The sequence below is a fragment of the Haliotis cracherodii genome, unplaced genomic scaffold (assembly GCF_022045235.1).
Source record: "Haliotis cracherodii isolate W230 unplaced genomic scaffold, xgHalCrac1.p SCAF_13, whole genome shotgun sequence".
Taxonomy (NCBI): Eukaryota; Metazoa; Mollusca; class Gastropoda; order Lepetellida; family Haliotidae; genus Haliotis; species Haliotis cracherodii.
Window position 1 is genome coordinate 18,925,155 of NW_027266268.1, and position 13,318 is coordinate 18,938,472.

At 38.2% G+C, this 13,318-nt stretch overlaps 1 protein-coding gene across 1 annotated transcript; it reads left to right on the forward strand.

Moving 5' to 3' along the window:
- The first annotated feature begins 3,600 nt into the window (after positions 1-3,600).
- LOC139459031 (uncharacterized) lies at positions 3,601-13,081 on the forward strand. The gene is made up of 4 exons (XM_071240472.1): positions 3,601-3,846; positions 5,387-5,626; positions 8,087-8,653; positions 12,144-13,081. The coding sequence occupies exons 1-4, from the start codon at positions 3,747-3,749 to the stop codon at positions 12,620-12,622; spliced, it is 1,386 nt and encodes a 461-aa protein (XP_071096573.1). The 5' UTR covers positions 3,601-3,746; the 3' UTR covers positions 12,623-13,081.
- Positions 13,082-13,318: the final 237 nt, after the last annotated feature.

The following is a 13,318-nucleotide window of genomic DNA, read 5'->3' on the forward strand; positions in this document are numbered from 1 at the left end:
CACATAGCTTGAATATTGCTGAGTGCGGCGTTAAACAACTTGCACACAACATCAATATATGCCGTGAGGAACAATGTATAAAAGCGGTATACCCCTGTGCTCTATTGTTTGTTTATAGCCTTCTCTTCATATCAGTTTGCGACAAGCCGTGCCGTACCAATGAAAGTTGGGGGTCACCTTCAAATGTTAACTTATGCATGTATGTTGTTGAATACATTAAATATGCAACATCCTCAAATTACAACAACCGTGCGTTCCGACAAAGCATGAACACAAATGAAGACAGATATTCTAATATCTACATATCATATATCTGAGACTATTTTCCCCCTGACTGATATCTATGTTTAAAATCATAACATGATAATGTAAATATGTTTGGAAACAGATGTATAAATACCGATTAGGCGTTGATTACGAATTCAGTGAACCAATGGCAAAACAGTGGAAATTTGATACTCCATTAACCATGATACTTTTTGCCATCAGCACTACCTGACACAAGTTACTGGAATAAAATGCGCTTCTACTGCATTAATCTTCATCATATATGATATTCAAGAATCATATATGTTCTCTTTTTTTCCATCGATTTGACAGATGCCGAGTGCGCAAGCTATGTGCATAATATGAGAGACAGAAATTCCGCATTCATTAAGTGTTTTTGTATTAGGATACGTCTGATACTAATCGATGTCAGTTTTTAAAATAATCCTGTGTTTATTCGTTATTTTTCATATCTGTGACTGTGGTATTTTATATTAAAATTAATATTTGCTTTTTTGTCCTATCAGAGATCTGTGTATGTTTGTGCAGCGTACGGATCTGCATGACGTGGTTTCCATTCCACCGTAACAGGCAATTGCTGAGGGAAAAGAAATGTAACATATAGTGAATACATAATTGTGTGACTCTTGGCGTTTTCACACTGAAGTGAACACATAATAGTGTGCCTTTAGTGTGCATATTGTGTGCCTATAGTGTGCCTAGTGGTCGCTTGTACTTGACGCAACGGATTTTAAGTCAGGGGATACATTGTTGCCATGCATACACCAATATACCGTAAAACATCGTTAATGCATACACCAATATACCGTAAAACATCGTTAATGCATACACCAATATACCGTAAAACCTCGTTAATACATACAGCAATATACCGTAAAACCTCGTATGTGCACGTAAAAATATACTGTGAAACCTCTCTGATGCGGGCGGTGAGGTTGATAATGAAATCGTCCGGATAAACACTTGTTTGGATTAACGAGTCATTGGTACGGAAATCTCTTATGTGTTTACATATAAACGTTAACACCATATCGTCCGGAGGGTGGACTATCAGTGTCCGAGCTAACGAGGTTTCACTGTAGAAAGGTTGCTATTGAGTGCATTGACACGAATGTCTAAAGAAATCTAATAGTGTTCTTTTACTAACGTGTGGCTAGTTCACCACCTATAACACGGTATTGCACATACACACGTATTGTATCAATCATTGTGTATCTGAATGTTATATTAGGGTATACAGTTCACGATATCACCACAAGGGTGTGTGGGTTGGGATTTACGCTTCATTTAGCGTCATTTAGGGGTTCATATCACGGGGAACAAAACCCGGCCCTTCGGATTGATGAGTCTACGCTTTACCACGGTGATAACCTTCCGGAACTTAAGCGGACAGAACTTTGTTTACACTCTGACGTACATATCAAGCACGATTATACAAAAAATATATGTACATAACAAAAACGATATTACGATGTCATAAATGGGTTTTTTTCCGAGCAGTCGAATCAGGTGAAAAACAAATTCTGGACTAGTCATAATAATTAGAATCATTAGGATTCATATCATTTGGAAGCATTACAGTTCAAATCTTAAATCATCTCATATTCCGTTCCAGATATATCTTATCTCGGCTACGTTTGTAAGAGAAAAACAAAAAAATGACCCAAATAATTTGTTCCCCGACAAATTGGGGCACATAGGACATATTTCGTGAATGTCCTTAAAAATTATAATGATTTACAGGGCTATATTATCTCCCTAAATATATAAGTCTAAATATTAAAAATGTATATATTACATAACTCATGTTTGATATAATCCCTGCTTTTAATGTTACATATCGGATGTTGCATATCATTAAAACAAATGGTTTATATTTTCTCAACAATTTAAAGAAATGTGCTTCGGGATTCATTGATATCAGGTACCTGACTTATTAAAAATTTAACAACATTTGTGAAATCATAATTCATCATTCTCCTAGCGCCATGTATCAAATGTGATTGATATTCAAGCGTTTATTAAAAATGCAAGAAATCCACATGCTAAATCTTAATCCAGCCAGATTGATAATGCTGCACGTTCCCTCGCATAGCATATGGTATACAAGCAGGTAGTTTAATAGGAGATGGTCCTCACTGTAGTGTTTGGTGACACGCAGACATCGTGTGAATCGTCACATGTGGAACTAAACATGCGGGTAGTGAGTGGGTAGGGGCATGAAGTGATCCATCAAGCACGATCAGGGCTGCTAAGCGTAATACTATCCAGGGACCGAGGATAGAAAGCGAAAGATTGCGGTTCAACTTCAGCTGAAATCAACCGGTGGTAGGCATATTTCCAGTGTGACTGTTTCGGAAGCGTCCGTGGCCCCTACAACGGGTGTCGGGTATTGTTACCTGCCCTTATCACCACCTCTACATCAAGTGCACTCAAACACGTTTACCTCTCGCCCCCCACCTGACAAACTCTCGCGCCAGTCACGTGACCTGTCGGAGGCACGCGCCGTGAGAAAGAGACTCGTGTGTATTTCTGCGAAGTGATGTAGTTTGTGAAGACTTCACATCTACTTAACCTGATTTAGTGCCGGACTTGTTATGAGTTGATATTAAATAATGCAGAGCTATGCTGATAGTTTGAAAAGGTTGTAAAGCCAATGATATATTGGTGTAGATCTTGACGCCAAATGGCGACCACATTCCCGCCATAAGAGCGAGAATCAACAGGTGAAATAGATGATTTACGTCATTCTAAAGGCTCGTATTTCAATAAAATGAATGCTCTGCCTTTGCAAAGTAATGAAAGCATAAATCTTCCTCTCGCAATTTGTTCAATTCGATTAAGCAATCCCGACGGGACGCTAGCAAAATCAAACTAAATTATGAGAAATCTTAATCACTTCTCCCTAAGCGACGGAGCAAATTTGATGCGTTTAGTAAATAACTTCCCACACGGCATTAAGTTAGGGAAGCTGCCAAAATTTAAATCCGCCACTTGCGCGTTCGATTAAAATTAAGATTCGAAAGCAACCAAGGCAGTTTGTAGCAAAGTAAACCAACGACAGACTAGAATTCCCTTCGGCTGGAATAGACACGCGAAAATCAATATCGCGGAGTGGGCGGGGAGATTGATGTCTTGATTGACAGGATCAACCAATCAGAGCGCGAGTTCCACAGATTGGGACTGAGGGTTACAACACCTGTAGGATTGCTGTGAAAAAGGGACGGATGCGCATGCGCAGGGCGGAACTCTTGAAGCATGGCGCTTTTGTTGAGCGCTGAAACAGATGCGATACGACGGAATTACAAGCCTTTGCTATTGTTTCCGATTGTCAACGATAAAACGATTGCCTTGGCTATAAAGATTACCCGTTGATCGCGTTAGAGCATTTTCTGATAGCGCGCAGTAGAGAGCACACTTCTAGCAGCCCAATCAGAACGACTAGTGTTAGCACAGCAATGCCGCGTTCGTTTCTTGTGAAACACAAAAAGTTAGAAGAGGACGACGAGAGTTCGGAGCACAGGAGTGCATTTAGAGTTGTAACTCCACGAAAAAACGGTAAGTGGAATTTTATATGATAAATACAATTAATGAAGATATACAACCTTACATTTATTATCAAAATCTAGGGTATATTCTTCCGTGATAAACCGATTTTCAATGCTGTGTATTATATTTATTACATTTATTAACTAGTATATAAAAAACAACATTTTTCACAAGGAACGGGAATTATTTTTTGCGTGCCAAATTTATTATATGTTTGTATCAAAGTTGCTGAATTAGAATTGTTTTTAAATGGCATTTATTCATTCAAATAAAGAAAACATGGAGGCAATTTTGAAATCTATTTTAATGATTTTTTCTGTTAATGTTTAAGTTATCTTGACGATTGCACTGTTGAGCCTATACATTCTCTTAAAGAAACAAATACCAAAAAGAATAATAAATGTGCCGTTTTTTCGTAAAAAAGTGATTACTTCCTAGGGGGTTTAAAACAAAAGAGATAAAATTTAAAGAAAAGTTTTTGTGAAACCCTCTCCACTTCCTGCTTTGTGATCCCAATTACTTTCTAACGGCTTTGTTTTGGTCGTGTGGGTGTCCTTAAACAAACTGATCAACCCTTCGCGTGTCATAACATCAAATCCGACTCATAAATATTTTCCCATCATGTTAATTAACTCCGGGTAGTACTCTCCATCACTTATCAGAATGATAATGTGGATTAGCACTCGAGAGGGATTAGCCCTGGAGAATTAGAGGAGGGATGTCACATAAAACAACTGTGTTTTCACCTGTGTAATTATCCTCTACACCTGAGGTGGGTCAATATTGACCGAACGCCATTAATTATAACATATTAATTGCGATCGTAACGATCGCGACACCTTGCCTGAGTGGAATATTGTGAAACTGACACTATGTAAACACGCTACACGTGACTGGGGTATTTGTAATTAAAGGTGAAAGGCTTCAGGTGAGAAAGACAGATTTAACGCCAGTGATCAGATATAAATTTACCGTCTCTCTGCTACTGACGTTTGAAGACTTTTTTTTACTGTAAGCGTTCCTAGGCATTTGAGACGTATTCACGTTGGTACGTTTCGTGGATAAATTCTGGATTGAAGTAAGCTTTGATTTCTGATAGCAATATACACCACGCACAAGTCTCGTGCAATGGTCGTTTCTCACATTCCTCAACCACACCTAGTTTGCAGATTATACATAAGTTCACGAATCAGTTTCTGTCACTCGAGACACTGACTTTATTTTTATTAACCTAAAGTAAAAATATTGTAATTTATTTTTTTAATCATCACATTTGCGATCCACACGGAAAATGTGTCTATATCATCCACCCGCTTCACCGAATGCTTTCATTAATTATGCATACGTTCTGCATAGGCATGATAAAGACGTACTTAGATTAAAACAAGATTGTGATGCGTCCTTCATTAATACATTATTGTATTCTTGTGTAAGGTTAAAATATACGCCGTAAAATGTTAAAACCTTACAGAATCAAGTTAAACATAATAATTCGAAAAATTGAAATCACATTAGATTTATAGCATGACATAAAATGCCTTATTTTCAGACATGACATCCCCGGATTTGAAGAAGCCCCTCTTAGATATGCCCCCGTCTGTTGGGTGCCCCTCCCTCGGGTTGGCTGCCATTTCCTCCCTAGAGAGACGGGACAAGGCAGCAGATATAATAGACAAACATTTGTCTCCAACCAAAGCAGAGACAAACGCTCAAAATTCAGCGTTCAGCGCTTTCCGACCTTGGCTCAGCGAACCCACACAGAACTCCAGAACTGCTCTTACCCTTCCATGTAAGTACATTAAATTCAAATTTTAATTTACATTCAAATAATATTGTTTCCATGTTAATTTCGACACTATTCCCGAAGATGCAATTTTTCTATTTGTATATATTTGCTGTTGAATAATATTTGATGTTTGGAGTCTTTGTTAATTATGTTGTGTTATAACTGTCGGTAGACATCGATACTATTTTATTAAATCACATTCCTGTATGATTAATATGATGAAATTTTGGTTTATAAATGTTTTATTTCGGGAATTAACGGGGATGTTTACCGAAAGGGATAATTTTCAAAGAATAAGGTTATGATATAGTCGGAATCAAACAATGAACAATGGAGATATTTTATGATTTTGGGCCGGATTTTGTCACTTTTTATTTATATATTTATGGCACATATGTTCTTAATATTTTTTGGTTATAGATTACAAACAATGTGGACACACCGTGTATCTTTTCGATCAGACGGTCCATGATATTTCCTAGCGTAAATTGACGCTGTTGTTTAGCCACGATGATGCTTGTCGGCAACCGCTGCTATTGACATAATTGTACATTTCACGGTTGTCGATTTCAAGAGGGACGCCGAAGCAACAAGCATTAAATTTTAACGCTTGACAGGGTCTCAAACTAGCGCATGATCTAACAAATTAACCTCGCAAAAGGACACAATTTTCAATAGAAAAAAGACTAAATGGATTCATTTAGACTGACAAAGATTAACACTGTTTGAACAGATTGACACGAGAAATGAATTACTTGAACGAAAAATCTAGAGGCTAATTACAATATTGCTGATTTCATACGGCTACTACGGAAATGTCGATGCATTATATCGCCGATTATTCTCAGTTAATCAGGTGGCAAATTATAGAATAGAATCTTCCATAATTGATAATAAATGGTACAAGAGGTTTATGTTTTATGTATGCAGTTTCTTACGAATCACTTTTCAAAATTGTTAGGAATTTATTCAACATATTGTGAATGTTAATTCGTTTTTAGGATTGTGATATTTATAGCGAACTGATTCTTGATCCAACACGATTTCTTCTGCAGACAAGGACACCTGAAATGTACATATGTCAATTTCACAAATCAGAGTATTCCACTGCGGTTTTCTAACCGACAGCTTGCACGTAGTATTTCTTATCGCAGTATGTTTCACTTTTGACTCTATCCGAGGGTGACTTGCGATTTCCACTACGACCATGGCAAGGTCATGTTTGATGAATCATATAAAGAGAATTTGCGATCTCAATATTATTGCTTTCATCGTCAAATGTTTCTCGAATACATCGATTAATCTTGAAATATACAGGCGTATCAAAACTACTGATGCTCGATAGAATTACTCCTTTGAGGATTCATTCTACTTGTCATGCTAATTTTTATCACTTGTTTAAAAAAACCCACACAACTGGAACGACACTTGTAAAATGTATCGATCATTTAATTAAGGCAAGTTGGTTTAAATATTTGTGTGGTGAAAATATTCAGTTCGGCTTCTATGGTAGCGATTGGGAAAAATGAGACTCATTTGATTTCTCGATCAACGATGAATTGGCACGTTGAAATTATGGTGTGACGGAGTCCGCTTAAAGGGATGTGTACTTTAGTATGAGATAGATTTCAAAATTTCAAACATTTGTCACGACGATATCGTGAGAATGATTGTTTCAGTGTCACAAAAAAAAAGAAAAACGTGTACTTTGCAGGGTTTGCATTGGTAATACAATAAAAAGTTTTTTTAATGATTCTTTTAAGAAACATCAACCCGTGTTCCTTAGACGAAAAAATCATTATGAATTAGGCTACGTTTTTAGTAAAGGGAATACCGATTGTTGTCTAGCACAGCCACATTTTGATACACGCCAGAGTCGAGTCTCTTATCACGTGACCTAGTCGCTTATGGTCGCAGTTCCCACGTGAGAAAGTAGTGATATACTATGATGATGAAATCGACACGATTAGCGACAGGGCATGGCAAAATGATGATGAAATATACAAATGAACATGAATCTGTGCTTTGATGACGCAACAACCAAACGAATGACCTCTTAATAATATATGAAAGTTTTTAAAACAGGAATTTGCTTAATCAGCAATGTACGTGATGTACCTTTGCTCTTGATGTAATTGCGTCGGCTACCAAGTTGTCATTGTTGCTACTTCTACTTCTACTCCTCCTGCTGCAACTGCTGATGCTACGGCTACGGCATCTTGGCTGTTATTGTTGTAAGGCTGCTACTAGTATTGCTACGGCTTCTCCATCTTGTGCTACCAGGGAGTCTTTACAAACGGTAGTGTCACGGCTGCTTCTGCTATGCTACTGCTCCTACTACTGCTACTACTGCTGTTTAGTAGCTTCTCTTTCGAGGACAAACCAGTTAAACCATCATCATCACGGTAACATTTATTACAAATCGGTTCAGTGTAGTAAAATAAAACTTGTTTCTTCTTTTAGGTGAACCAATGCGAAACATCATCCAGTCCACCGATTTCCGCGTGAGCTGCACGGACCTGTATCGTTATCAACTTCTCCACGGCTTGTACAGATCACCGCTCGAGCTCTTCCCTTTCTCCTCCCCTATCTGGCCCAACACGGGTCTCTACCAACAGTTCGATAAGAAGATGTGGAGCTACAACGTCCCAACTCGTGAAAAGGGCGGAGAGAGTGTGAACCCTTCGTACGAAAAAGGGTCATTCGAATGCGTCAAGTGCCTAAAACAATTTACGACCCCCCACGGACTTGAAGTGCACGTACGAAGATCGCACAGCGGCCGTCGGCCGTACGCTTGTGACATTTGCAATAAGACATTCGGCCACGCCGTAAGCCTCACACAACACAGAGCGGTGCATAGTCAGGAAAAGAGCTTTCAATGTAACCAGTGCGGCAAGAGTTTCAAGCGGTCGTCCACCTTATCCACCCACCTCCTCATTCATAGTGATACTCGACCCTATCCATGTCCTTACTGTGGGAAGAGGTTTCACCAGAAGTCTGACATGAAGAAACACACGTACATCCACACAGGTAAACACTCTATCATCTTGTGGTTCATGGATATTGAATGTTGATTGTTTAGTGAGACCGGGTTTGAATCTCAAACTTTGGCGAAACATTTTAAGTAAATGCTTTGAGTGAGTGAGTGAGTATGATTTTTACGCCGCTTTTAGCAATATTACAGCAATATCACGGCGGGGGACACCAGAAATGGGCTTCACATATTGTACCCATGTCAGGAATCGAACCCAGGTCTTCGGCGTGACGAGCGAACGCTTTAACCACTAGGCTACCCGACCGCCCCGTAAATGGTTTGATCCCCGCGAGATATAAGTAATCACGAAATGTACGCCATTAAAGTTTAGCCTGTTAAATACTCTGCAAGGTAGATAACTCGTTTTTTCAATAATTGTTCACTGTCATGCGAATGTCATCGCAATGGTAAATATAGCTTTCTATTTACGCAATGATACCTGTGTGAATCTCGAATATAAGAACTTGGTATATTTGTTCCGATTTCATTACTGCATTGCGAGGACATCTTTGTGAATGATGGTGACGCATATCTATAATTAGTCTTTACAGGGTATACATGTAATGAAAAACAAGGGTTGCGTGAAACAAAGACAATTTGTGGCTGAACCTAAAAATATGAGACACCAAATAACATAGAAAACTCGTAATCTCTATGTTCTAGGAACCATCTTAAATAAATCGAATGTTGCATATATCGAGACAAGCGGAGTTCCTATTTCAGACCATTGTTATAACAAGGATTCTATCAGGGCAATAACCTAGTTTCACCCAATACGATATACATATACATGTATGATTTAAATTGGTTTCGCTAGAACTTAAATGACACGGGGACCAGTTGTCACCAGTAGTATCATCCTCTGTTAACATCCTCATCCACGCATCTGCATGACTGGTGATGGGTGTCACTCGACGTCGCTCTTTTTTCAACAAACAGTTTTTTGCAGCGTGAACGAAATTGAATATATTTTTGTGAAAATTGTAGCTGGTGATATCAAGCATGATATGCTAATTTAGTAGATCTAATCGTTCGCACAAGTGAAATCGTTCGCACAAGTGACTCTCGTTAACTACAGCTGAAGTAACAATATGTAGATATTCTGTAATCAATTCCAAGTTGGATTCAATGACTTGAATTCATTTGGATCAACTCAATACTGATCCATGAATCATCAGGGCTTGACACTGATATGTGAATTAATTAATATAATTAACTATTAAGTAGCATAATGCATCATGATAGAAATCACAAATGATTTTTTTTCAAATCTAATCTCGTTAGCAGTGGGCGGTTCTGAAACAAAAAAATAGTATATATTACCATGTATATCAACCATCAAATGACACGTTTAACGCAAATGCAATATGATGAATTATGTATTAAATATCTCCTACCAAGCTATTGACGAATGTGGGTATTATCTAATGTTACGCATAATTTCATTTTCGATATGTGTATCCAACTAACTCGGAGATCATCAAATACGCTTTGGTGCAAAGTATTCATGGGTAGCGTTCATATTCATTGGCGTTCGGTATTACAAGCTGTACACCATCTGGCTTCATTGTTAAAACTGCTTTTGGTAGGTATCTAACATAAATAACTGAATACGATATAAATATTGTTAAGATTTTGGATTCAGCATAGTTTCTATTTTAGCGATTTTCTTCTTTGTTTCTTAAGTTAAATACTATTGTAATTAAACTTTCATGAATTTTAACACATTTTGCCGTTTCGAACTTGGAATATCGTTGAAAATATGGGCGTTTTAAATTTGATGGAAATAGATTGAAAAGACAAGTGACAATCGACGCAAATAGAACGATGGGAATAATTGGCTTAACACGACTGGTGATATTGAATATTTCACCTTAAATAATTGATTTCAATCTTTTGTTGATACTGGAATTTAAATAGCTACACACAGATAATGCTCACATCCCCCAGGGAAGATCCACAACAAGAAAACGCCACTCGCAGGATCTGTAATGAAATCAGGGCAAGGCGACGTTTAGGGTCCTACTAGAGAACATGGTTAAGCAGTAACACAATTATTCTTGTTTGATGAACACGAGGCTGAGGGTCTCGCTATAATCAGATAATTAGTGCTCTTCATATTAACTGGGGCCTAATTACAGACATTGGAATTATGACAGAAATCTAATTGCGACATTTGGGATCTCGAAATACAAATATGGCGTCGAGGAGAGAAAGGGCCCTTCAGACGCGCTCGTCTAAGTCTCGCGAGATTTGTCATGATGTGTCTTCATTAGCGTCGATGTTGACCCTGTTTACAGAAATAACACTCCAATCTTCTTTCTAATAACAGCTTTGCTGGTTCACGGAACGCTGAGACAAATTTTCGGCAAATAGGTAGCATTGAGTTTTCATTGTAACTGTTTCGTCCATGAATCAGAATCACCATATACAAATATGACTGGCAACGTATTATCGAAAACAACATAGAAGTTAGTGCGCCAATCGAAACTCTTGCATACCTAATTACCGAATAAGAATGTTGATGAATAAACTTACCTTTCTGGTTGACTTAGAGAAGCGAGTTAGCCCGGATTCAGTAAAATACGATCGATTTGTGACTTAAATTGTACATTATGTAGCAATTTCTGTATCAATATCGTCAATATTTGTCTATGTTACGAGAACACGTTTATGCGTTAATATTCGCATGAAAAAGGATTTTTGAATGCAGATATGAACATTTTGGATCGAGATCCGCAAGATTTCTCTGTATACATAGTTCACATGTTTAAGTTGGTTATGTATTATTGCCCCTATAGTTTTATAGTATTCAGTGTTATCTGTAAATTATGATCTTTGATTAATGGCGTTCGATGAACATTTCAAAGAATGATGTTACCAACAGTATTAATTTCACAATGATCCATGCCCATATGTCTCATGTTGTGCGTAAAGATTCTGTAGGCGATATGATAATTTACTCCAGGCTGAGTTATACTGACGGTAATTTCATTTCTGTAAATACAGGAAATATTCATCACAGACACCCGTTAGGCATATATTTTGCAATAAAATGAACATGTGTCGGAGGTGTGTAGATTTCATATCTGATGGAGTTACCCGTGGTACGTCACAAAATCTCTATGAAATGAATAGGACAAACTGATTGAACTCCAGGGTACTATGTGGAGTACTATCATGAATTAATTAACATGCTGTAAAAACATAAACGTAGTTTCAATGAGTTTAAACAGGAATGGTATTCAATGAATATTGGCTGTTAAGTCGTACACGGGCGAGATCGGATTGTGATAATACTGCAGACAGGCAACAGCTGTGCGTATTAGAGTGAGACAACAGAACCAAATTGAAATTCGAACCCGAAGCGAAACCCGGCGTAGAAAGTCCACTGAAGAGAAGCATCTTCGTGAATGGAAACCTCAAATGTTCAATTTGAGATGATCAGATTAAAGTATGCTTATGTTGTAATTTTTGTTTTTTCAGGAGAGAAGCCCTATAAATGTACCCACTGTGGAAAAGCCTTCAGCCAGTCCTCGAATCTCATCACCCACTGCAGGAAACATACCGGATTCCGGCCTTTCGGTTGCCAAAAATGCGGTCGTGCATTTCAGCGAAAGGTTGACCTTCGTCGCCATCTTGAAACACAACATGCAGAAGAAAGAATTGACGAATCTAATTCAAGTATCGACCACGTGGCAGCTCGTGACGCAACGCCGATGACATCACCGGAAGTCTCTCCTGTCGGCACAAGCACCCCACTGAAATGTATTCCTCTTACGACACCGGAAGTGTCGCCAGTTTCCCAGCCTTCATCACAACGTGCTTCCCCTGTTTCTTCAGTGTCATCGATGACATCACCCCAGTTGTCGCCCTTTTCCCATGGGCAGAGAACTCCGCCTCTCATCCTGTCACAGCCTCAGCGGCTAGCGGATGCAATAGACGCTCATATGTCGGAGATGTAAAGTTTACAAACTCTTAGAAATGATGTTGAGATTTTCATATTTTCCAATTTTTTAGTCCGAATTTTAGCTCTTGCTGAAGATTCTTATTAACATATCCACCAGACTTTATTGATAGTTTAATACCTGATGCTGTTATGTGCCATATTCTTCGCCAGTGTCAGTTATTGTGAATCTGTTCTCCTTTAAGGTATTTATTTGGAACATTTTGCTCAAGTCCTATGTAAGTATAATGATGTGATAAGGTCACACGAACATATTGAAACTTTGCTCAAATGATAGAATACTACATTGGTGTGGAATTGAAGGACACAAGAAGAGCTTAAACATTCTTCACAGTTTAGAGCATTCATGTAAAGTAGTATACCTATTGCGGATTTTCTTCTTTATCATTTCGTTTTTTCATGATTGTTACAATTCGTCTATTTGTTGATTACTTGTTTAATATGTACATAAATGAACTTGAAAGTATTTGCGTGTAAATAAACGCATACTGAGATAACATGTTGTTGGTTTTGCCTCTACAATATGGACAATCTGTGCCACTAGTAGTGAGTGAGTGAGTGAGTGAGTAAGGTTTTACGCCACTTTTAGCAACATTCCAGCAACATCACGGCGGGGGACACCAGAAATAGGCTTCTTACATGGTACCAATGTCGGGGGGAATCGAACCCGGGTCTTTGGCGTGACGAGCGAACG